The sequence below is a fragment of the Heterodontus francisci genome, chromosome 7, assembly GCF_036365525.1.
Source record: "Heterodontus francisci isolate sHetFra1 chromosome 7, sHetFra1.hap1, whole genome shotgun sequence".
Taxonomy (NCBI): Eukaryota; Metazoa; Chordata; class Chondrichthyes; order Heterodontiformes; family Heterodontidae; genus Heterodontus; species Heterodontus francisci.
Window position 1 is genome coordinate 73,168,516 of NC_090377.1, and position 23,986 is coordinate 73,192,501.

At 41.4% G+C, this 23,986-nt stretch overlaps 1 protein-coding gene across 4 annotated transcripts in view; it reads right to left on the bottom strand.

The window, feature by feature from the left end:
• Positions 1-13,051: 13,051 nt before the first annotated feature.
• LOC137372060 (neurabin-1-like) overlaps positions 13,052-23,986 on the bottom strand; it is a 169,742-nt gene continuing 158,807 nt past the window's right edge. For 2 of the 4 annotated variants that reach the window (XM_068035419.1, XM_068035418.1), the window contains exon 19: positions 13,052-15,211. In XM_068035419.1, coding sequence (XP_067891520.1) covers positions 15,041-15,211 — 171 coding nt within the window. In that variant the 3' untranslated portion in view covers positions 13,052-15,040. The remainder of the gene's footprint in view (positions 15,212-23,986) is intronic. The other 2 variants (XM_068035417.1, XM_068035416.1) reach the window with 1 other exon arrangement.

The window sequence follows — 23,986 nt, forward strand, 5'->3', positions numbered from 1 at the left end:
CGCAGCCATTGTCTCTGGTCCCTGGCCACCTACTCCAACCCTCTGGCTGGCAACTGTGAGGCTGAACCAGACTGCTCGCAACTTTGGTGTGATATATGACCCCAAGTTGAGCTACTGACTACATATCTGTGCCATCAGTAAGACCTCCTATTTCTATCTCCGCAACATCGCCTCACTCCACTCCTGCCTTAGCTCATCTGATGAAACCTCATCCACGTCTTTGTTACTTCTAAATTTGACTATTCCAATGCACTTCTCCCATGTCCTCCCCTCTGTCATCCAAAACTCTTCTGCCAGTGTCCTAACTCACACTTAGTCCCATTCACCCATCACCCCTGTGCTCGCTGACTGACGTTGGCTCCCAGTTAAGCAACACCTCAGTTTTAAAATTCTCATCTTTGTTTTCAAATGCCTCCATGGCCTCGTTCCTCCCCATCTCTAATATCTGCCAGCCCTACAACAATTTGAGATATTTAGTTGCTCTAATTCCAGCCTCAAGCCTCCCCAAATTTTAATTACTCCACCACTGGCAGCAGCTATATCTTCAACTGCCAAAGCCCTAAGCTATGGAATTCCCTCACTAAACCTGTCTGCTTCTGTCTCTTTCCTCCCTTAAGACGCTCCTTAAAACATAGCTCTTTGCCCAAGCTTTTGGTCACCTGCCCTAATATCTCCTTATGTGACTCGGTGTCAAATTTTGTTTGATTAACACCCCTGTGAAGCACCTTGGGATATTACATTATGCATTAAGTGGTACATAAATACAAGTTGTTATTTTTCAGCCTTGTCTCAGTTAGCTGCACTCTCATCTCTGAGTCAGGAGGTTCTGAATTAAAGTCCCACTCCAGGACTTGAGCACAAAAAAATCTAATATTCCAGTGCAGTATCTGCTCTGCTCATCCCTATCTCATTTCTGTAAAGGGGCCTCATTCATATATGCAAGGGACCCAATGGCCATTTTCGATGGCATCCAGGGACACATGAGCAATGGCTTAACAATACTGGGTCACACATCTCAGGTGTACTTTGGGCATGGAACATTGGTCCCCAAAATTCACACGCACTGCATTAATTTAAGGAGCATCAAATGGGATCAATAAGGTCCAATTTCTGACCCTGGGTGCAATGCCATAGCAGATTGACTTCTGATCCAAATATATTCTTATGTTGAAGTTCTTTTCCTTTTCTCCCCATAAATGAAAGTTATCTGTCTTGACTATCTTTCTTTGGAGGTCACACAATGACTCATCAATTTGAACAAATCAGGCTAATACTTTTTCAAAATTCTCCAAGCAGATTTTAATAACTTAAATCAAAAATAAAAGCTGCTAGTTGAATACATTTGCACAAATTGTATATTAATTGAACAGCTTGATACTCTTAACACAGGTATAAACAAAATGACTAAAAGCCAACAATTATAGTCCGTGGCAATTATTTCTCTACATAAGGCTAGTTTCTAACTATGTATTGTGACAAAATACCATACTAAATTCATAAAAAAGCTTCAATTTTGTCACAATCCCCACTGAGACGTCTCTTTTGAGGCTGAAGAGTCTCATCTTACCAAATTACTCTCTCTGTCAACAGGATGCCAGAGAGAAGAGTATAGTACTGGTTGCAAAGGTAGCAACATTTAGTACCTTGCCCAAAATGAGAGATGATTGTTGGTAAGAAATACAACTAGGAGCTGTTGGAATTACTTATGATTTCAAGAGTAAATTCATTGTACTACTGGATGGTATTATAACAAACATCTGTGTTGCACAGTAATTACACCCAAGTACAGCCACTGGATGGCAGCATGAGGCACTACTGTGGTTACTGTATATCCCCAGCTTGGAATCAGGTTCACTACCAAAATCTGCATCACAAGATCTTGTTTGACAAAAGGAGTTTTTAAAAAAAATGGAAATGGGAAGATTAAATCTAAACAGAAAAGAGAGTATTTCAGAAAATAAACAGTTCAAGAAAATGAATATTTTAATACTCGATTCACATTTTGGGTGTTTATTGATGAAAAAAGACATCCTGTCAAAGCTTTTCATCTTGCACTAATCATCAGGACAGATGCAAAAATGCCAAATTTCAAAGAGAGCAACAATTTATACTGCATGAGAAAAAGGTGATGATTGGTTGGCAAGTCAACTCTTTGGTTAAGGCGTTGCCACGGAGAATGTAACAGGGAACTATTGTCCCGCACGCTTTTGTTTACTTCAAAGACATCGCAAAGCCTGGGCATGTTCCTTTTGCCTGCAGCGGACAGGTCCCTGCATATGAATATATGTAGCTTCTAGCAAGCATAAGTGAGCCACATTGCAAGCCTGACTGATAATCTTAAAATGGTTGTTAGTATAATTCTTCACACACTTGGGATTGTTCGGCAAGTGCTGTCCAATTGCAGAATCACATCTAATGTTCTACATTATGTTTTGAGTTTTGCAAGCACAGGCTGGGTGAGTACGGTCAATACTCTGCCCATCGTGAACAGCCGAAGAGACATGCTGATTGGTATGATCCGCCAGTCATTGGGACATACGGCCTAAATCCCTACATACTTTAGGACCTGAAAAGTGCCCAGTCTACCTCAAATTTTCCTGGAAGGGGAAGGCATCTCAAAAATTTAAGTAACAGATGAAGCCAGCCATTTCATGCTGCTGCTATGCAGCAGCAACACAAGTGGTATTTTCCACTAACAGAATTCTACTGTCAAGTCAAAAAGACGCTCTGCCTACCACACAAATGAGTAATTAGCATATGAATTTCAGTGCTGGTGCAATGCTAGGTATGTAGGCTGTATGTCCCAACGACTGGCCGATCATATCAAACAGCACGTGCCTTTGGCTGTTCGCAATAGGTATAGTATTGACTGTCCACAACCAGCCTGTGCTTGCAAAATTCAGAACATAATGTCCAATGCTAGATGTGATTCTGCGATTGGACGGCACTTGCTGAACAATCCCGAGTGTGTGAAGAATTACACTAACAACCACTTTAAGTTAGGATCGCAATACGGCTCACTTACGCTTGTTGGAAGCTGCATATATTCATACACAGGGACTTGTCCTCTGAAGGCAAAAGGAACATGTCCAGGTTTTGCAACTTTTTTTTGAAGTAAACAAAAGTGTGGGGAAACAATAGGTGCATTCTCCATGGCAACGCCTCAATCAGAGTTGACTTGCCAACCAATCCTTTTCTCATGCAGTATAAATTGCTGCTCCCTTTGAAGTTTGGCTTTCTTGCATCTGTACTGATGAGTGCAAGATGAAAAGCTTCGACAGCATGTCTTTTTTTTCAGCAATACTCAAGTTCTGTACTACCAAGTAACTATTTTGTTTATAATTAGTTATCAAGCTAGACAATGTAAATATGAACTATTCTTGTGCAAATGTTGCATAAATAGTGAAGTTGCCTTAAGAGATTAAATACAAATGTCTGCACCTATTTCAAAATTTACTTATCAGTCTTGCAGTAGTGCAGTCATCTATAATAACCCAAATCAGGTTTTTAATGGAAATCTTTTTCGTTTCAACTTTTATTCCTAAACGATATTTCATGTAGAACTGGGATACAGAAATTCATCCCTCCAAGTCAATGGCATCTTGAGAGAAAAGGATGTTTGTGACCTTGGAATTCTGCCAATAAGGATGGTGAATTATCAAGCCCACTGGGGAAAATTTTCTTTAAAATCATTCGCATATTTGCTCTAGGTTACTGCAAACTGAACATTTATTATATTAGATAGCACATAGCACCTGAAAAATGCAGATCTAACATCACAGTCAACAGACCAGACACGGTCACAGACCTGAAACGTTAACTCTGCTTCTCTCTCCACAGATGCTGCCAGACCTGCTGAGTATTTCCAGCACTTTGTTTTTATTTCAGATTTCCAGCATCTGCAGTATTTTGCTTTTATCACTGTCAGTATTACTGGAAACCTACGTGAAGCCCTCAAATATATCATCCAAAACCACATCAGCTTCCACATATACACTGACAACACCCAGCTTTACCTGACTACCAGCTCTCAACCCCTCCACTGCCTGATTTGTCATGCTGCTTGTCTGAAATCCAATACGAGAGCAGACATTTCCTCCAAATAAATATTGGGAAGACTGGAGCCATTGCCTTCAGACTGCATCGCAAACTCTGTTCCCTAGCCCCCATCTTCATCCCTGTCCTTGCTAACTGAGGCTAAACCAGACCATTTGTAACATTTGTGTCGCATTTGGCCCTGAGCTAAGCTTTCAACCCCATATTCTCTCCATCACCAAGACCACCTAGTCCATAATCTCCAAAACATCATCCATCTCTGCCCCCGCCTCAGCCCATCTGCTGCTGAAACCCTCATCCATGCCTTTGTTACCTCTAGACTTGACTATTTCAATGCTCTCCTGCTCAACCTCCCACCTTGCATCCTTCATGGACTTGAGCTCATCCAAAACTCTGTCATCCGCATCCTAACTTGCACTAAGTCCTATTCACCCATCACCCCGTGCTCGCTGACCTACATTTGCTCCCAGTCCAGCAACGCCTCCATTTTAAAGTTTTCATTCTCGTTTTCAAATCGCCCCATGGCCTAGTCCTTCCTCATCTCCGTAACCTCCTCCAGTCGTACAATCCTCCCAACTGCACTCCTTCAATTCTGACCTCTTGCGCACCTCCAATTTTCACTGCTACATCGTCGGCAGCCACGCCTTCAGCCACCACTCTATCCTCCTTAAAATCCACTTCTGAGCAAGATTTTGGTCACCTATCCTAATATCTCGTGGCGTGGATGTCAAATTTTGTTTGATAATGCTCCAGTGAAGTATCTTGGAACTTTTTGCTATGTTAAAGGCATTATATAAATGCAAGTTGTTATTTTGTCATTGTTCCATGGCATTAGCAGTAGTAAAGTATCTTGTCTAAGTGGCCATTCTTGGCATTCAGCCTATGCTGAAATGTGAACATACTATTCAACTATAAAGGGCACAACTAAGCCAGGTTTTGTCTTCATATAACTTCTGCACATGTTCACTGGACAGAAACATAGAAATGTTACAGCACAGAAGGAGGCCATTCAGCCCATCGTGTCTCCAATGGCCGAAAAAACTAGCCACTCTATCCAATCCCACCTTCCAGTACCTGGTCCGCAGCCTTGCAGGTTACAGCACTTCAGGTGCATGTCCAGGTACCTTTTAAACAAGTTGAGGGTTTCTGCCTCCACCACCGTTCCTGGCAGTGAATTCCAGACACCCACCACTCTCTGGGTGAAAAAGTTATTCCTCATGCCAAAGACCTGCGGGTTGATAGGTAAATTGGCCATTGTAAAAATTACCCCTAGTGTAGGTAGGTGGTAGCAGAATTGAGGGAAGGTGGGGATGTGAGAGGGAAAATGGGATTATTGTAGATCTGTATAATTCAGTACTACACTAGCCAGTACACTAAATCAGTGTTTGCCTTTAAACCTCAAGTGCTGAGAACATCAGAGTAATTTATTTAAATTAATTTAACTGTGCCCAATGGCATTATGAAGTAGAGTTCACAAGATTGCTTTACTACCCTGGCTAAATTGTGCTCTCAGATAAATTCTAATCGATCAGTCCTATTTAAAAGTAATTACACAAACCACTTTATTCTGCAAGGAGATTTATAAAATCATAGCCAGGAAGTCATTTTCTTGATGTAGACCCCATTAATATATATCTGTACATGGAATTCAACAACTTATATTTATATAGTGCCTTTAACGTGATAAAACAAGGTGTTATACAGGAGCATCATAAAACAAAGTGTGACGTTGAGGCACAAAAGGAGATATTAGGTCAGGTGATCAAAAGCTTGGTCAAAGAGGTAGGTTTTAAGGAATGTCTTAAAGAATGAAAGCGAGATGAGGAGGCAGAGAACTGTACGGAGGGTATTCCAGAGCTTGAGGCCTGCATCTAAAAGTGCAGTGAGGTGGAAACAAGCACTCTCAGTGATGGCACAAATGAGAGGTCGGAAGCTTATCTCAGGGTCAAATGTGACACCAGGGTTGCAAACAGACTGGCTTAATCTCAGAGTGTTGCCAGGGACAGGAATGGAGTCGGGAGTTAGGGAACAGAGTTTGGAGCAGGGACTGAAAACAATGCCTTCAAATCTTCCCAATATTTAATTGGAGGAAATTTCTGCTCATCCAGTACTGGATGTCGGATAAGCAGTCTGATAATTTAGCAACAGTGCAGGAGTTGGAAAAAGTGGTGGTGAGGTAGAGCTGAGTATCATCAGCAGGCATGTGAAAACTATTGCTGCGCTTTCGGATGATGTCACCAAGGGATAGCATGTAAACAGAAATTGGAGGGGGCCAAAGATATATCCTTGGGAGGACACCAGAGGTAGCGGTATGGGAGCAGAAAGAGAAGCCATTGCAAGTGATTCTCTGGCTACGATTAGCAAGATAAGGATGGAACCAGATGACAGCAGTCCCACCCAGCTGGACGACAGCGGAGAGGCATGGGAGGAAGATGGTGTGATCAACTGTTTCAAAAACTGCAGACATGTCGAGAAGGATGAGGAGGGAAAGTTTACCTTTGTCACAGTCACATAGGATGTCATTTGTGACTTTGACAAGAGCTGTTTCAGCACGGTGATAGGGGCAGAAACCTGATTGGAGGGATTCAAACATAGAGTTCTGGGAAAGATGGGAATGGATTTGGGAGGCAACAACAGGTTGAAGGACTTTCAAGAAGAAAGGGAGGTTGGAGATAGGATGGTAGTTTGCAAGGCCAGTGGGGTCAAAGATTGTTTTTTTGAGAGGGGTGATGACAACAGATGCAGAAAGAGGGACAACACCTTACCAAAGAGAATCGTTTACAATATCAGCTAACATGGGAACCAGGAGGTATATACCAGGAAGTAAATATTCAACAGGTATATACTGAAAATCCAATGCATATTTTACATTTAAAAACTCTTGGCTTTATTTGAAATGATAATAGCCAGGTTCTCAATTTTAATGCATATTCACCTGCTCATTATCTTCTACAGAACATTTAACCATTCACTCTAATGTATATTGAGAGATTACAGCCAATGCATTTTTAATCTGTTTAATTTGTTTTATGTTAGTCTTCTTAACACCCTTACCTTAAAAAAACAATTAAGGCCGCATCTTATTTTAGCTATTTAATTACTAAAAAGGAACTATCTTAATAGCATTTACTATGTCCTTTACCTCGCATTTTAATTCGAAAAGGTTAAAGCTGTTTGGATATTAATTAGCTGCATGACAAACAAATTAATGTATTTAGAGGTATTAAGGTCTCTATAATTACCAGAAACAATTTTAGAACATTGTGCCAATCAAAATAAAAGCAGGACTAATGGAGTGTGAATTAAGGTTAATCATCATATAATCATTTAAATGCAACGATCCAGTGCACAGAAATGTTACTAATTTTCATTTTGACCTTTCTCATTCTTTGAGGCTAGTTCATCCTCCAAAATGGTGAATCATGAGAGATTGTTCGAAGGCATGCCAGTCTCAAGTAGTCATTTGTATTGTCTACAAAACGTTATTCTGAATTCTCACCTGGGCTCTTTGATGGAGGAGGCAGCTAGGTGCATATACACACACCATGCAATGTAACAAAGCTCAAAGCACGGAGGTCAGGGAAGGAGGGAGCTTTATATGGGTTAGATGAACTACACTCAAGAAATGAGGATAGCCACATCAAAATGTAGGTAATTTATCAGAAATTATAAACTTACTTGGCATTTTGAACATTCAGTAAAAGTCCATAGTTTTTTCAAAAAATTTGTATTATTCTATACTGCTGCTTACATGGTGTCAAGATAAACCTGTTACACATTGGCTCATGATGTAGTCATACCCTAAGCAGAATAAGCCTTTACCTTGTCTGGAGGATCTTGAAAACATGAAATGCAACATAAATAAAAATTTACCACGACCCAGTCAGAAACCCAATAATTGGCAGTGAGCATTCCCAAAGGTTTGTTACCAAATAATTAACTACAAGATCAGCAGACTTCCTTGATTTCATCCTTGTAGAAAGTCCAAAGCTCTAGGTGAGCGGTAGTGATAAGGGACTCTATAGTCAGGGGCACAGATAGGCGTTTCTGTGGTCGCGAGCAAGAATCCAGGGTGGTGTGTTGTCTCCCTGGTGCCAGGGTCAAGAATGTCTCTGAGCGGGCACAGGGCATTCTGAAAGGGGAGGGTGAGCAGCCAGAGGTCGTGGTCCATATTGATACTAATGACATAGGCAGAAAGAGAGATGAGGTCCTGCAAAGTTAATATAGGGAGTGAGGCAGAAGGTTAAAAAGCAGGACCTCTAGGGTTGTAATCTCAGGATTACTCCCTGTGCCACATACTAATGAGGGTAGGAATAGGAGGATAAGGCAAATGAATGCGTGGCTGAAGAGCTGATGTAGGCGGGAGGGCTTCAGCTACTTGGACCATTGGGATCTCTTCTGGTGTGGAGGTGACCTGTACAAGAGGGACGGGTTGCATCTGAACTAGAAGGGGACCAATATCCTTGCGGTGAGGTTTGCTAGTAATACTCGGAAGGGTTTAAACTAGTCTGGCAGGGGGATGGGACCCAAAGTCGTAGTCTCTCCGATGAGATAGTTGAGGCAAATGAAGAGATTAAAGCAAGCAAATCCAGTAGGCAGGCCGGGCAGGGCAGGGAGCGTGGAAGGTCTGGTAGGCTAAACTGCATTTACTTTAATGCAAGAAGCCTTACAGGTAAGGCAGATGAACTCAGAGCATGGATCAGCACATGGGATTGTGATATCTTAGCTATTACGGAAATGTGGTTGAGGGATGGGCAGGACTGGCAGCTCAATATTCCAGAGTACCGATGCTTCCGGCATAACAGAGGTGGAAGTAAGAGAGGAGGGGGAGTTGCACTATTGATTAGGGAGGCTGTATGGGTAGAACTTAGAAATAAGAAAGGGGTGATCACTTTGATGGGATTATACTATAGGCCCCCCCCCCCAATAGTCAAAGATCAAAGAACAGTACAGCAAAGGAACAGGCCATTCGGCCCTCCAAGCCTGCGCCGATCATGATGCCTGTCTAAACTAAAACCTTCTGCACTTCTGGGGTCCGTATCCCTCTATTCCCATCCTATTCATGTATTTTTCAAGATGCCTCTTAAACGTCGCTATTGTACCTGCTTCCACCACCTCCCCCGGCAGCAAGTTCCAGGCACTCACCACCCTCTGTGTAAAAAACTTGCCTTGCACATCCCCTCTAAGCTTTGCCCTCGCACCTTAAACCTATGTTCCCCTAGTAACTGACTCTTCCACCCTGGGAAAAAGCTTCTGACTATCCACTCTGTCCACGCTACTCATAACTTTGTAAACCTCTATCATGTCACCCCTCCACCTCCGTCGTTCCAGTGAAAACAATCTGAGTTTATCCAACCTCTCCTCATAGCTAATGCCCTCCAGACCAGGCAACATCCTGGTAAACATCTTCTGTACCCTCTCCAAAGCCTCCACATCCTTCTGGTAGTGTGGCGACCAGAATTGTACGCAATATTCCAAGTGTGGCCTAACTAAGGTTCGGTACAGCTGCAGCATGACTTGCCAACTTTTATACTCTATGCCCCAACCGATGAAGGCAAGCATGCCGTATGCCTTCTTGACTACCTTATCCACCTGTCTTGCCACTTTGTGATCTGTGGACCTGTACGCCCAGATCTCTTTGCCTGTCAATACTCCTAAGGGTTCTGCCATTTATTGTATACTTCCCACCTGTATTAGACCTTCCAAAATGCATTACCTCACGTTTGTCCGGATTAAACTCCATCTACCATTTCTCCGCCCAAGTCTCCAACCGATCTACATCCTGTGGACAATCCTCACCACTATCCGCAACTCCACCAACCTTTGTGTCGTCCGCAAACTTACTAATCAGACCAGCTACATTTTCCTCCAAATTATTTATATATACTACAAACAGCAAAGGTCCCAGCACTGATCCCTGCGGAACACCACTAGTCACAGCCCTCCATTCATAAAAGCACCCTTCCACTGCTACCCTCTGTCTTCTATGACCGATCCAGTTCTGTATCCATCTTGCCAAAGGGAATTGGAGGAGCATATATGTAGGGAAATCACAGATAGGTGTAGGAATTATAGGGTTGTAATAGTAGGTGATTTTAACTTCCCTAATATTGACTGGGACTGCCTTAGTGCTCAGGTATCAGATGGGGAAGAATTTGTTCAGTGTGTCCAGAATAGTTTTCTGAAGCAGTATGTGGATGGCCCTACTAGAGAAGAGGCTACACTCGACCTCCTCTTAAGAAATGAGGCTGGGCAGGTGGTTGATGTGTCAGTGGGGGAGCACTTTGGGACAGTGACCATAACTCTATTAGATTCAAGATAGTTATGGAAAAGGATAGGACTGGTCATCAAGTTGAAGTCCTAAATTGGGGAAAGGCTAATTTCGATGGTATCAGACAGGAACTCTCAAAAGTGGATTGGAAGAGGCTGTTTACTGGTACAGGGACGTCTGGCGAGTGGGAGGCTTTTAAAAGCGAGATAGGAAGAGTTCAGGGCCGGCATGTTCCTGTTAGATTGAAGGGCAAGGCTGGAAAATTTAGGGAACCTTGGTTGACGAGGGATATTGAGGGTCTGGTCAGGACAAAGGAGGCGGCATATATCAGGTACAGGCAGCTGGGATCAAGCAAGTCCCTTGATGAGTATAAGGGATGTAGGAGTACACTTCAGGAAATTAGGAGGGCGAAAAGGGGCCATGAGATTTCCCTGGCAGATAATATAGAATCTTTTAGGATTCTCCTTTAAGAGTAAAAGGGTAGCTAGGGAGAGAGTAGGTCCCCTTAAGGATCTGTGTGGCAATCTATGTGTGGAGCCATGGGAAATGGGTGAGGTCTTAAATGAATACTTCTTGTCTGTATTTACCGTGGAGAAGGTCATGGAAGCTAGTGAGTTCAACAGAGGGAACAGCGATATCCTGGAGCATATCAACATTACAAAGGAGGTGGTGTAGGAGGTTTTGAAGCACATTAAGGTGGATAAATCTCCAGGGCCTGACCAGGCCTAGGATGCTATGGGAAGCAAGGGAGGAGATTGCTGGGGCCTTGGCAGAGATTTTTGTATCATTGTTAGCCACGGGTGAGTTCCCGGAAGACTGGAGGATAGCTAATGTTGTGCCTTTACTTAAGAAGGGCAGCAGGGATAAGCCAGGGAACTACAGGCCGGTGAGCCTTACGTCAGTGGTGGGAAAGTTATTGGAAGGGATTCTGAGAGACAGGATTTATATGCATTTGGAAAGGCAAGATTTGATTAGGGATAGTCAGTATGGCTTTGTGCGTGGGAAATCATGTCTCACGCATTTGATTGAGTTTTTTGAGGAGGTGACCAAGAGGATTGACGAGGGCAGGGCGATGGACGTTGTCTACATGGACTTTAGCAAGGCCTTTGACAAGGTCCCGCATGGTAGGCTGGTCCAGAAGGTTCAAACACATGGGATTCAGGGTGAGCTAGCAAATTGGATACAAAATTGGCTTCGTGATAGGAGGCAGAGGGTGGGAGTGGAGGGTTGTTTTTCAGATTGGAGGCCGGTGACCAGTGGTGTGCCACAGGAATCGGTGCTGGGCCCTCTGTTGTTTGTCATATATATTAATGACTTGGATGAGAATGTAGGGGGCATGATTAGTAAATTTGTAGAAGACACCAAAATTGGTGGTATAGTGGACAGTGAAGAAGGTTGTCTAAGGTTACAACAGGATATAGATCAACTGGGAAAGTGGGCAAGAGAATGGCAAATGGAATTTAAGGCAGACAAGTGCGAAGTGATGTATTTTGGGAAGTTAAACCAGGGCAGGACATATACAGTGAATGGCAGGGCTCTGGGGAGTGTTGTTGAGTAGAGACACCTTGGGGTGCAAGTACATAGTTTCCTGAAAGTGGCAACACAGGCAGACAGGGTGGTGAAGAAGGCATATGGCATGCTTGCCTTCATCGGCCAAGGCATTGAGTACAAGAGTTGGAACGTCATGTTAGAGTTGTACATAATGTTGTTTAGGCTGCACTTGGAGTACTGTGTGCAGTTCTGGTCGCCACACCACAGGAAAGATGTGATTAAGCTAGAGAGGGTGCAGAAAAGATTCACAAGGATGTTGCCTGGTTTGGAGGGCTTGAGTTATAAAGAGAGATTATAAAGAGGCTGGGTCTGTTTTCCCTGGAGCAAAGGAGGCTGAGAGGGGACATGATAGAGGTATATAAAATTATGAGAGGCATAGATAGGGTAGATAGCCAGAGTCTGTTTCCCATGGTAGGGGTGACTAAAACTAGAGGGCATAGATTTAAGGTGAGGGAGGAGGTTTAAAGGGGATCAAAGGGGTAAATTTTTCACACAAAGAATAGTGGGTATCTGGAATGAGCTGCCAGAGAAGGTGGTGGAGGCAGGAACAGTAGCAACATTTAAGAGGCATCTGGACAGGTACTTGAATGAGCAAGGCATAGAGGGATATGGAATTAATGCAGGCAGGTGGGATTAGTATAGATAGGCATTATGGTCGGCATGGACACAGTGGGCCAAAGGGCCTGTTTCTGTGCTGTATGACTCTATAGAGTAAAATTTATTGTAATACCAATGCAAGTTGGATGATAAGGTTTCATTGGTCATACACAGAGGATACCGTGATGTCATCCTTACTTCCAGTGCCACTTTCCAGTGTTCACACCAAACCTTCCTAAGGAACTGAGCATGATATTCATGTTCATTTTAGGGAGGGATAGGAGTACAGAGGGCTACAGTGAGGATGAAAAGTCTTAAAAAGGGACAGTGCCTAAAAATCCTTATTTAAATCATACTCTGTACACAAAAGGTAGCCAAAGCGAGAATCATTTCCCCCTTATAATAATTAAATATGTTGCTAGTATTAAGAAAGCCAAATCAGATTTCAATCGAAACAGTACTGAATTGCTATGTCTCAATATGGATAGCAGTGAAACAAAGTACACTCCAGAAACAGAGAAGGAAAACTAACAAAATCTATTTTAAAAGAGCACACAAAAGTGTAAAAGGCTATTTAGATAGCAACATGATGAACTGTGGAAAGCTAGCTGAAGGTGAATCTTTTTCTCTTGTATGATAGTAGAATTGATGTCATAGCAGGAAAAAAAAACAAAGTGCAAAGTCTTGTATGCAGTGATGGGGAAGAGGGAAGAGCAGTCAGCAAGCACGTGACAGTTATGAGGTTAATAGTGTTAAAGGAACAGTATCCTACAAATCCTTATTTAGATGATTATTGATTTTTATTCAGTGGATAAACAATTGAGAAAGAATCATTTTCCCTTCCTTTTTGTCACTCAATTTTTTTCTAGCAACGATAGGGGAAAAACTTTAACTTTTCAGAAGAATACAAATACAGGTTTCATAATACAAAATTACATTTTGCAGTAATTATATCATACATCCAAAAGCAGTTTCCTGGATCCAGTCATTGGCAATAAGACCCACTGCCAACAAATGCTCTCACACAGCAATCAGACTTGATTTTTAAATGATAATGGCTCTTTGCTTTCAGTTTTTACTTCAGAAAATTAAATTCAAGTGAATATTAATAAAAAGTGATGAATTTCCACCTGGAAAATGTAACGTTTGCAAAAATTACTTCATGTTTACTTGCATTGTCTCTTCCCAGCTAGATAGTGCTTTAAAATATTTTTTCCTAATTTTATTTTAAAAATTAAATAAAATTGGAAAAAATACAAAATTATGTAACAAATATTCTCTGTTATTTAGTTTTCTGGAATCATTATTTAAAATTGCCTAATGTCTGACAAGGGAATCCAGGTAGCTTCAGGACACCAGCTTTGAATTAGATCAAACTAGTACTATATGCCAGCTATGCTATGGATACAGCAGAGAGGAGAGTGCAGTTGAGATAGAGATCAGGAAACCAAAGATGCACCATGGAGAAACCAGAAATTTGAGTGGAAAAGGGGAAGCTGACCAAACAGGGAGCAGAGGGATGCAAGTAAATAATCTTTAGTTGGGACTTACCTTTTGATAGCATATTGGAGAGGAAATGAGGAAAACTACTACAGGCTATACTGGATGATATTTAACGTACAGCTAGCTGCAAGAGGTGCACAAAAAAATCTAAAATTATACACAAAAAAAAACCAAAGTTTCAGGTAATAGCACAGGTTGGGAGATTTTTCAATGTATGGTTGATAAAGATCAGGAAAGTATAGGAACTGAAATCAAAGAACCATAAAAGTAACATTATAAAATTTTGTCAGTGGGAGAGATGGTAATTAAAGTAATCTCCTCCTAGATTTAAAGGATAACAATCCTCTCAAAGCTTGGCCTTTGTGGTGTACAACATTAGAACTCTCAAATATATTGTAATCACTCCCCAATCACCCATTATTCTTTGGATAAAAATTAAATCATTTATATTAACTCAATGGAGAGGATTAAAGAAAATATACCAAACAGTGCTGCCCTTTACGTGCAATGGATTTATAAAGTATAGAATTATAAAAATGCAACATTGTACAATTTGCACTGCAAGTACAAAAATCTATCACCTTTTGTGAAATGCATATTAAACCCTGGAGCCATTTATCCCACAGGCATAACATTAAGTGTTTCACTGTTGCACTATATTTGCTAAAACCTTGTACATAAATGACTGTGTAGTGTAATTTTTTTTGCTATGTAAGTTTGCACCACATTCAGAAATACAAGCTACTTTCCAATACCCTTTATCAAGGTATTTTGTGAAATTTTAATGGTATGCTAGATTTTATTAAAATATTAATTTCATTTATTACTATAAGGCCAGAGCTAGTTAAAACTGCATAGAATTACAAACCTACAAAAATGTATTGACAATATATACAGAAAATTACCTACTCCAAACACACTAGAAAATGTACCATAAATTTATCTAATAAAAATGTCAAACTAAGATACATTGGAATTTGTTTGTATATCTCAATTATTTTGTGAAGTATATACTATAACACTGTCTAAAGTAAGTGATCTCCATTACGCTTACAGTCCCATTTAACATATTGTTTCTACAGAGGTGGCCTGTTTAGCAGCTTTTCTCTGTTGATCTTTTTCTTTCTTTTGAATCTTCTCTCTTTGTTTTTCTACTTTCTCTTGTGCTTTCTTAATTTCTTTAAGCTTTTTCTTTAAGGTGGCACGATCATGTTGACTGGTAACACCTAAAGACTGAAAAATCAAAGTAGAACAAAATGTAGTAAATTGTAACCGTATTGGAACACATGAGCTTATTGCATGCAAAATGTGTGTTATATGACAGTCTCTACAAATTGAATGCTGTACTTTTACGCCGACAGGTCTGGTGGTGTAAATAAGGCAAGTAGGTTCTTCACCTACAATGGGAAAAGCCTAGGCTAGTATACACTGCTTCAACTGAATGTAAAATCTTTCAGGTCTGTACACCAACTGCTACCACCAACTTGTGGTGCAATATTCTCGGAAAGAGAAAAGGCCATTTTACTTGAATCAATTGCCACAATGCAGGCCAGTTCAAAATTGATCCACAAGTCCTTGTCAAGTACGGCAGTCTACATTTTCTATCGAGGCTGTAAACCATAGAGAGAAGCAGGCTGGCAGGCTTTTTCAGCTGGGGGTGGGCTCAGAAGGGGATGTGACTGACCCAGAAAACTCTCTTAGCATTGTTGCTGGGGATGGAGAGGGGTGTGTAGTGGGTGGGGGTGGGGGGTGAAACAGGGTGCAGGAAACCATTGCAATAGGGCTGCTTTGCCTTCTCTTGTCTGGCTTCTTAAAACTGGCATACAATTCCAACTCCAGGTTCAGTTCTTCAAAAAAAAAGGACTTATAGGCAGGCAACCTCAAATCGGTCAGGAGTGGATTGGGCTTTCAGTCGGACACCTGTGGGAAGTTTTTCGAGACTTCTAGGACACAACATGTTCACTGTACGAGGATGTGATCTGCAGCATTACATTTATTTAACTGGTTGATATACTTTCATGGTGGGGGTGAGGAGGAAATATGCAGCACGCTCAACAAGAGAAGGGTGCCTGGCAATATAAATTAGCTGGTTGCAACATACAGATTCATACTTGTCTCTCAAAGATGGGGACCAGAGACACCTATTAATATCAAGAACTGAAACCGCTCTATACAATGCTGCTAGCAACTCGGACCAGACAAGGGGAAAGCATGCAAGGCCTGGAGGAAAGGTTGGAGATTCAGGGAAAAATAAGGCTGTGTTTCAAAAGAGGGAGACTTTAATTCACCCAAAAATAATGAACCTAACAACTGTTATGAAAGTGCTTCCATTTTTAAATTTTCTTTTTTGAGAACTTATGTTTGAAACTGAAAAGAGTCCAGGGATGCGTTTTTTTTTTTACAAGGGTCACTGAGAGGTCTTTGAAAACAACCTTTATTGGAAGTCACATGCCTTAAGCTCAATAACCAGCAAAAACCTTGGTTACTTGGTAAAGATGTTTACAAGAGAAGTGACATGTCAAGGTTTATGATGATCAGGTGATCACTTTTGGGATATTGTTTTGACTTTCTGGTTGGGTTGTGGCCTGTTTTGAGTTAGTTGGACGTCAGCTGGCCAAGAGAGAAACACCCAGCTCATCACTTCCTTCAATTCTCTGAAAAGCCCTGAGAATTCAGTGTGTGAGAGAGCTACAACCCCTTCTAAGATTATTAGGTTGCCAAAAGTTGCTAACCAGCGTACTGATTAGATTAGATTAGAGATACAGCACTGAAACAGGCCCTTCGGCCCACCGAGTCTGTGCCGACCATCAACCACCCATTTATACTAATCCTACACTAATCCCATATTCCTACCAAATATCCCCACCTGTCCCTGTATTTCCCTACCACCTACCTATACTAGTGACAATTTATAATGGCCAATTTACCTACCAACCTGCAAGTCTTTTGGCTTGTGGGAGGAAACCGGAGCACCCGGAGAAAACCCACACAGACACAGGGAGAACTTGCAAACTCCACACAGGCAGTACCCAGAATCGAACCCGGGTCCCTGGAGCTGTGAGGCTGCGGTGCTAACCACTGCGCCTAGTTAAAATCCAGCTATTATAAACTAATAACTAACTAATTATCATAAACTAACATTTAGCCTTATTAGAACCCTTCTTTGCAGTATGGTAAAAGTGGAAAAACTTAGGAAATAAGGCACAGTATGGACAAGATGTCAAGGCAGGGGATTCCAGGAGATTATGCCAAGTTTTAAAATGCTTACTTGCAGCAAAAGGGGGAGACTTTGAGAGCAGACAGTGAAAACAACTTCTCCGTAGATTTGCTTTGTAATGTGATAAGGAACCTCGAAATGTAAAAGCATTGCGTTTAAGCAGTCAACACAAAGGGGTACTACTTGCGTAAATCCGAAAGGTTAGCCAGCATCACAAAACGATCCTTGGTTGGTTAAGAAAGGCATCCTTTAATACAAGACCAATCACTGATTGGGAGAAGGGAGGGTTAACTGGAAAACTGCCAGGATAAAATAAGTCCTGTCCTTGCTACTGTACGGCAGAGAACAACAACAACAAGAGAGAGACCAACAAGGGAAACTTAAAGATCAAAAGCTGCAAAAGAAAGAGTTGCGCGCTCTGCCGTGCAGTCTCTAATACGGGTAGTATCTGTGTTAGACTGTTAATTACTGCCTGAGTTTGTGACTATGGTTTATCTGAAAACTTACCTTTATCTCAATAAAGTCGATTCATAACAAGTTATATGCTGCCAAGTCTGTTCCCACTTTAGAAGGGAATATTAAACACCCCTATCTTATCTAATCTTACACCCTGATGCTGCACTTCTCCTGAGAAGCTTGAAAAACCTGCCAGATTAATCCTGGATGCCACCTGAAAAGAATTGCTCAAAAAATTCCCAGTGACCTGTCCACGTGTTCTTCGATGCCAGACTGTATGCCATTTTGGACACAACATATCTCATCCGTTTTCTTCACGAATTAACAAGTATTTGGCCAAAGTACTTTTTTTGGTCTATTTTTGTAAAAGAACTCTGCAGAGAAAATTTCTTTATTTTCTTTAACCAGTGTGTGTGTGTGTGTGTGTGTGTGTGGGGGGGGGGTATTTAAAAAGGGAACTTTCATATTTCAATCCATGCTTTTATAATAAACTGATAATTTTGTTCTTTATTAAAGAAACCTGGTTGGTGTATTTTATTTTGGGATAAAGAGTAGAGTATATGATTGACCGTATCGGTAACTGGGAAAACATTTAAAATATATGTTGTGACCTGTGGGGAAGTTGAACTAGAAAAGACAGTGCACTCCTCCTGCCTCGGTCATAACACAACTAAGAAGAGTTTGTTCACACTAAAATAAAAGCAAATCTGATCAGTTGTGATGAATAATCATTGACCTGCAACGTTAACTGTGTTTCTCTCGCCACACCTGCTGAGTATTTTCAGCACTTTTGTTTTTATTTCAGAATTTGTTCGCAACTTGGTTGCTGTTGAAAAAAAAATCAACTCTTGTTTATATGTCCATTTTTAAAAAGAATGCACTGACCTTATCACTTGTAATATATTATAGGTTTATTAAAAATGTTCCATCTAGAAAATTGGAACTCCACTTTAAGCTATATTTCGCAACAATTTCAGTAAAATCTGAGGGTACATATGCGCACTAATCAGTTTATATTTTATTAGTAATGAATTAAAAAAATCACACTCTTATGCACACTGAACCCCTTTGTATAAAGGCATGTGGCATAACTAAGGCATAAAAACACTCATGAAGGCCCTTTGATTTCCAAATAGTTTGACACTGGTGGAAACTTGACATTAGTAGCCAGACTCAGCTACCTTCACAAGAAGGTGTGACACAGGATGACAGCCAAGTTGCAGTGGTTGATTACATCTATACTATGAGTGATCAGGCCAAGGCACTCTGCTACAAAAAGGATATTGCTGAGCATGAAGCCCACTACTGGACTTTTATGTCTGTCAATAAGGGAAACATGATGGCAGATGATTTCCTGGCCTCTGCAGCTGAAGTAAAATAAAAGCTAGTACCTGGTAGTCACATATCTACCAAGTTGGACCACACCATCAAATTGCCTCCTGTGGTTCTCCTCCATGGCACTGCCCTAACTTATTTCAAATCCTACTTGCCCCAACACAATATGCACATTTCCTATAATGGCATGTCAAATTCCCTTCCATCAGGTGTGTTCCAAAGCTGTATAAGAGCATAAGAAATAGGAGCAGGAGTAGGCCATTCAGTCCTTCCAGCCCGCTTCAACATTCAATGAGATCATGGCTCATCTTCTACTTCAACACCATTTTCCTGCACTATCCTCGTAAATCTGGATGTTTTTAACGTGCAGAAATCTATCGATCTCAATCTTGAACATACTCAATGACTGAACATCCACAGCCCTCCGGGGCAGAGAATTTCAAAGATTCACCATCCTCTGAGGGAGGATATTCCTCCTCATCTCAGTCCTAAATGGTCTGCGCCTTATTCTGAGACTGTGCCCCCTGGTTCTAGACTCCCCAGGCTGGGGAAACATCCTTCCTGCATCTACCCTGTTGAGCCCTGTAAGAATGTTGATAGTTTAAATGAGATCACCTCTCAATCTTCCAAACTCCAGAGAATAAAGGTCCAGTCTATTTAATCTTTCCTCATAGGACAATCCCTCCATCCCAAGAATTCGTTTGGTGCACCTTCGTTGCATTGCCTCTATGGCAAGTATATCTTTCCTTAGGTAAGGAGACGAAAACTGTACACAATACTCCAGGTGCGACCAAGGCTCTATATAATTGCAGTAAGACATCTTCACTCGTATATTCAAATCCTCTTGTGATAAAGGCCATCATACCATTTGTCTTAATTGCTTGCTGTACCTGCATGTTAGCTTTCAGTGACTCATGAACAAGTACACCCAAGTCCCTTTGAACATCAACACTTCCCAATCTCTCACCACTTAAGAAATACTCTGTATTTCTGTTTCTCCTACCAAAGTGGAAAACTCACATTTCGCCACATTGTATTCTATCTGCCAAATATTTTGCCGACTTGTTTAGTCTCTCCAAATACCCTTGAAGCGTCTTTGCATCTTCCTCACAACTCACACTTCCACCTAGTTTTGTGTCATCTGCAAACTTGAAATTCTTACATTTAATCCCCAAATCATTGATATAGATTGTGAATAGCTGGGGCCCAAGCACCGATCCTTGTGGAACCTCACTCGTCACAATCTGTCAACCTGAAAATGACCCATTTATTCCTACGCTCTGTTTTTTGTCCGTCAACCAGTTCTCAATCCATGCCAGTATATACTCCCCAAGCTCATGTGCTCTAATTTTGTTTACTAACCTTGTGTGAGTGACCTTATATAAAGCTTTCTGAAAATCTAAATATACCACATGCACCAGTTCCCTTATCTATTCTGGTAGTTACATCCTCAAAAAACTCCAACAGGTTTGTTAAACATGATTTCCCTTTCATAAATCCATGTTGACTCTGCCCAACCCTACTATTTTTCTCATCTCGCAGTCTGCAGCCCATTAGTCTGCAATAAAATGCAGCCCATTATGTTAGAGATGCTATGTAGCTAAATCTGTTGTTCAGGTTACTGTAAAGAGGTGAGAAAAGGCCTTTAACATGGTACCTAGAAGCACAGACTTTTACAGCACAGAAGGATGCCATGTCTGTGCCTCCTCTTTGCCATGGCACCAAACAATTAATTCCACCATCTCTTCTGCTTCAAATATTCATCCAGTTTTTCCTTAAAAGATGCAAGACCCTCTGCCTAATCACTCCCTGGAAAGAATTCCATGCTCCAGTGACATTCTGCATAAATATATTTCTCCTGAACACTTTCCTCATTTTGTGACAGTTTTAAATTGATAACCTGTTGAACTGACTTTCCAACCAGAGGAAACAATCTTTTTCCATTCACCCTCTCAAAACTATTCATCATTTTAAAGAAGTTTATTAAACATCCTCAGGCTTACTTGCTGCAGTGTAAGTGCAGGAAGATTTGCTAGTGCTGCTGGGATGGTTTAAACTAGATTGGCAGGGGGATGGGAACCTGAGGGCAGTCTCAGATAGAACAAATTCAGGGCAGGGAACGGGAGGCAGAAAATTAGCGAGTGACACTGAAAGACAGAAGAAGCAAAAGATTAAAAAGTGTGCAGCACAGGAATTTGGCAGTATTAAAAAGTATTTATTTAAATGCAAGGAGCATAGCAAATAAAGCTGTTGAGCTGAGGGCACAGATAGACACATGGCAACATATCATTGCTATAATGGAAACTTTGCTTAAAGAGGGGCAAAAATGTCAGATAGAGAGGCGCATAGAGAGTTTTCAGGCAGGATAGAGAGGGGGATAAAAAAGGAGGGGGTGTAGCATTAATGGTTAAAGAATCAAATACAGCTGTGAGGAGGGACGATATGCTAAATGAATCATCAAATGAGGCCATAGGGATTGAGCTCAGAAATAAAAAAGGGGCAGTCACACTACTAGGAGTGCACTATAGACCCCAAAATAGTGAGAGGGAGATAGAAGAACAAACATGTAGGCAAATTTCTGAGTGCAAAATCAATAGGGCAATAACAGTCACAAAAAACTTAATACTTTAGAAAGTCCAGAGGAGTATACAAAGTGCAGGTTGAAGTAAAAAAGGAAATTAGGAAAGCAAAGAGAGGACATGAAAAATTATTGGCAGGTAAAATCAAGGGAACCCAAAGATGTTTTATCAGTACATTAAGAGCAAGAGGATAACTAAGGAAAGGGTAGGGCCTATCAGAGATGTACAAGGTAACTTACACGTGGATGCAGAAGATGTGGGAAAGGTTCTTAATTAGTACTTTGTCCCTGTCTTCACAAAGGAGAGGAATGCTGCAGACATTGTAGTTAAAGGAGGAATGTGAAATATTAGGTACGATAAGCATAATGAAAGAGGAGTTACTAGAGTGTCTGACATCCTTAAAAGTGAATAAATCACGAGGGCCAGATGGATTGTTTCTCAGGTTGTTAAAGGAAGCCAGGGAGGAAATAGCAGATGCTCTGAGGACCATCTTCAAATCCTCACTAGATACAGGCAAGGTACCAGACGACTGGAAGTCTGCAAATGTTGTACCATTGTTTAAAAAGGGTGCGAGGGATAGACCAAATAATTCTAGGCTGGTTAGTCTGACCTTGGTAGTGGGCAAATTATTGGAATCAATTCTGAGAGATAGGATAAACTACCACTTAGAAAGGCACAGATTAATCAGGGATAGTTAGCATGGATTTGTTAAGGGAAGGCTGTGTCTTACTAACTTAATTGAATTTTTTGAGGAAGTAACAAGGAGGATTGATGAGGGTAGTGCAGTGTTGTCTACATGGATTTTAGTAAGGCATCTGACAAGGTGCCACATGGCAGACTGGTCAGAAAAGTAAAAGCCCATTGGATACAGGGGAATGTGGTGAGTCGGATCCAGAACTGGCTCAGTGACAGGAAACAAGGGGTAATGGTTGACGGATGGTTTTGCGAATGGAAGGCAGTGGCATTCCACATGGCTCAGTGTTGGGACCGTTGCTGTTTGTGGTATATATTAATGATTTGAACTTAAATGTGGGAGGCATGATTGGGAAATTTGCAGATGACACAAAAACTGGTCGTGCAGTTGATAGTGAGTAGGATAGCTGTAGACTCCAGAATATCAATGGTTTAGTTGAGTGGGTGGAAGAGTGGCAAATGGAATTCAATCCGGAGAAGTGTGAGGTGATGTATTTGGGAAGGGCAAACAAAGCAAAGGAATACACAATAAACGGGAGTATATTGAGAGGGGTAGAAGAAGTGAGAGACCTTGGAGTGCATATCCACAGAACCCTGAAGGTGACAGGACAGGTAGATAAAGTGGTTGAAGAAGGCAAATGGAATGCTTTCCTTTATTGGTCAAGGTATAGAATACAAAAGCAGGGATGTAATGCTGGAACTGTATAAAATGCTGGTTAGGTCACAGCTGGAGTATTGTGTGTAGTTCTTGTCACCACATTACAGGAAGGACATAATTGCTCTGGAGAGTGTACAACAAGAATGTTGCCAGGGCTTGCAAATTGCAGCTATGAGGAAAGATTTTATCGGCTAGGGTTGTTTTCCCTCGAAAATGAGGCGGATGGATGACTTAACTGAGGTGTACAAAATTATGAGGGGCCTAGATAGACAGGAAGGACCTGTTTCCCCTAGCGGAGAGGTCAATTACCAAGCGCACAGATTTAAGATGATTTGGTAGAAGGTTTAGAGACATGAGGAAAAACTTTTTCACCCAGAGGGTGTTGAGTGTCTGGAATTCACTACCTGGATTGCTGGTGGAGGCAGAAATGCTCAACTCATTTAAAAGGTACCTGGACCTGCACCTGAACTGCTGTAACCTGCAAGGCCAGGTGCTGGAAGGTGGGATTAGATTGGGTGGCTAGTTTTTTCAGCCGGCGCAGACACGATGGGCTGACTGGCCTCTTTCTGGGCCATAACTTTTCTACAGTCCTAAACAGTCCCAATATTTCAATATTCATAACTATATTTTTGCGTTCCTGCCATCACCCTGGTGAATTTACACTGAATGCTTTATGACTTTAATGTCCTTTCTAAAATGGGGTGCATAAAAATGCCGGTACTCTAACTGTAGCCTAGATATTAGCCTACATGTTTTACACAGATTATGGCCTGGAGTTTCCATTCAATTGTGTTTGTTTGATGCAATTCAGCCAAAATTGACATAACCAGTGCAAAAGAATCAGTTTTAAATACAAACTGTGATCAGTGCAAATCGGGTTTCTGCGATCTTTTGCGCTAGTTTTAATAATCTAACATGAGAAATAGCGGGAGTTAACCTTACAGCCTCTCGAGTCTGCTCCACAATTCAATACGATCATGGTAGATCCTCACCCTCAACTCCACTTTGCCACCCGCTCTCCATATTCCTCGATTCCGAGACACCAAAAATCTGTATCTGATCGCACAAGA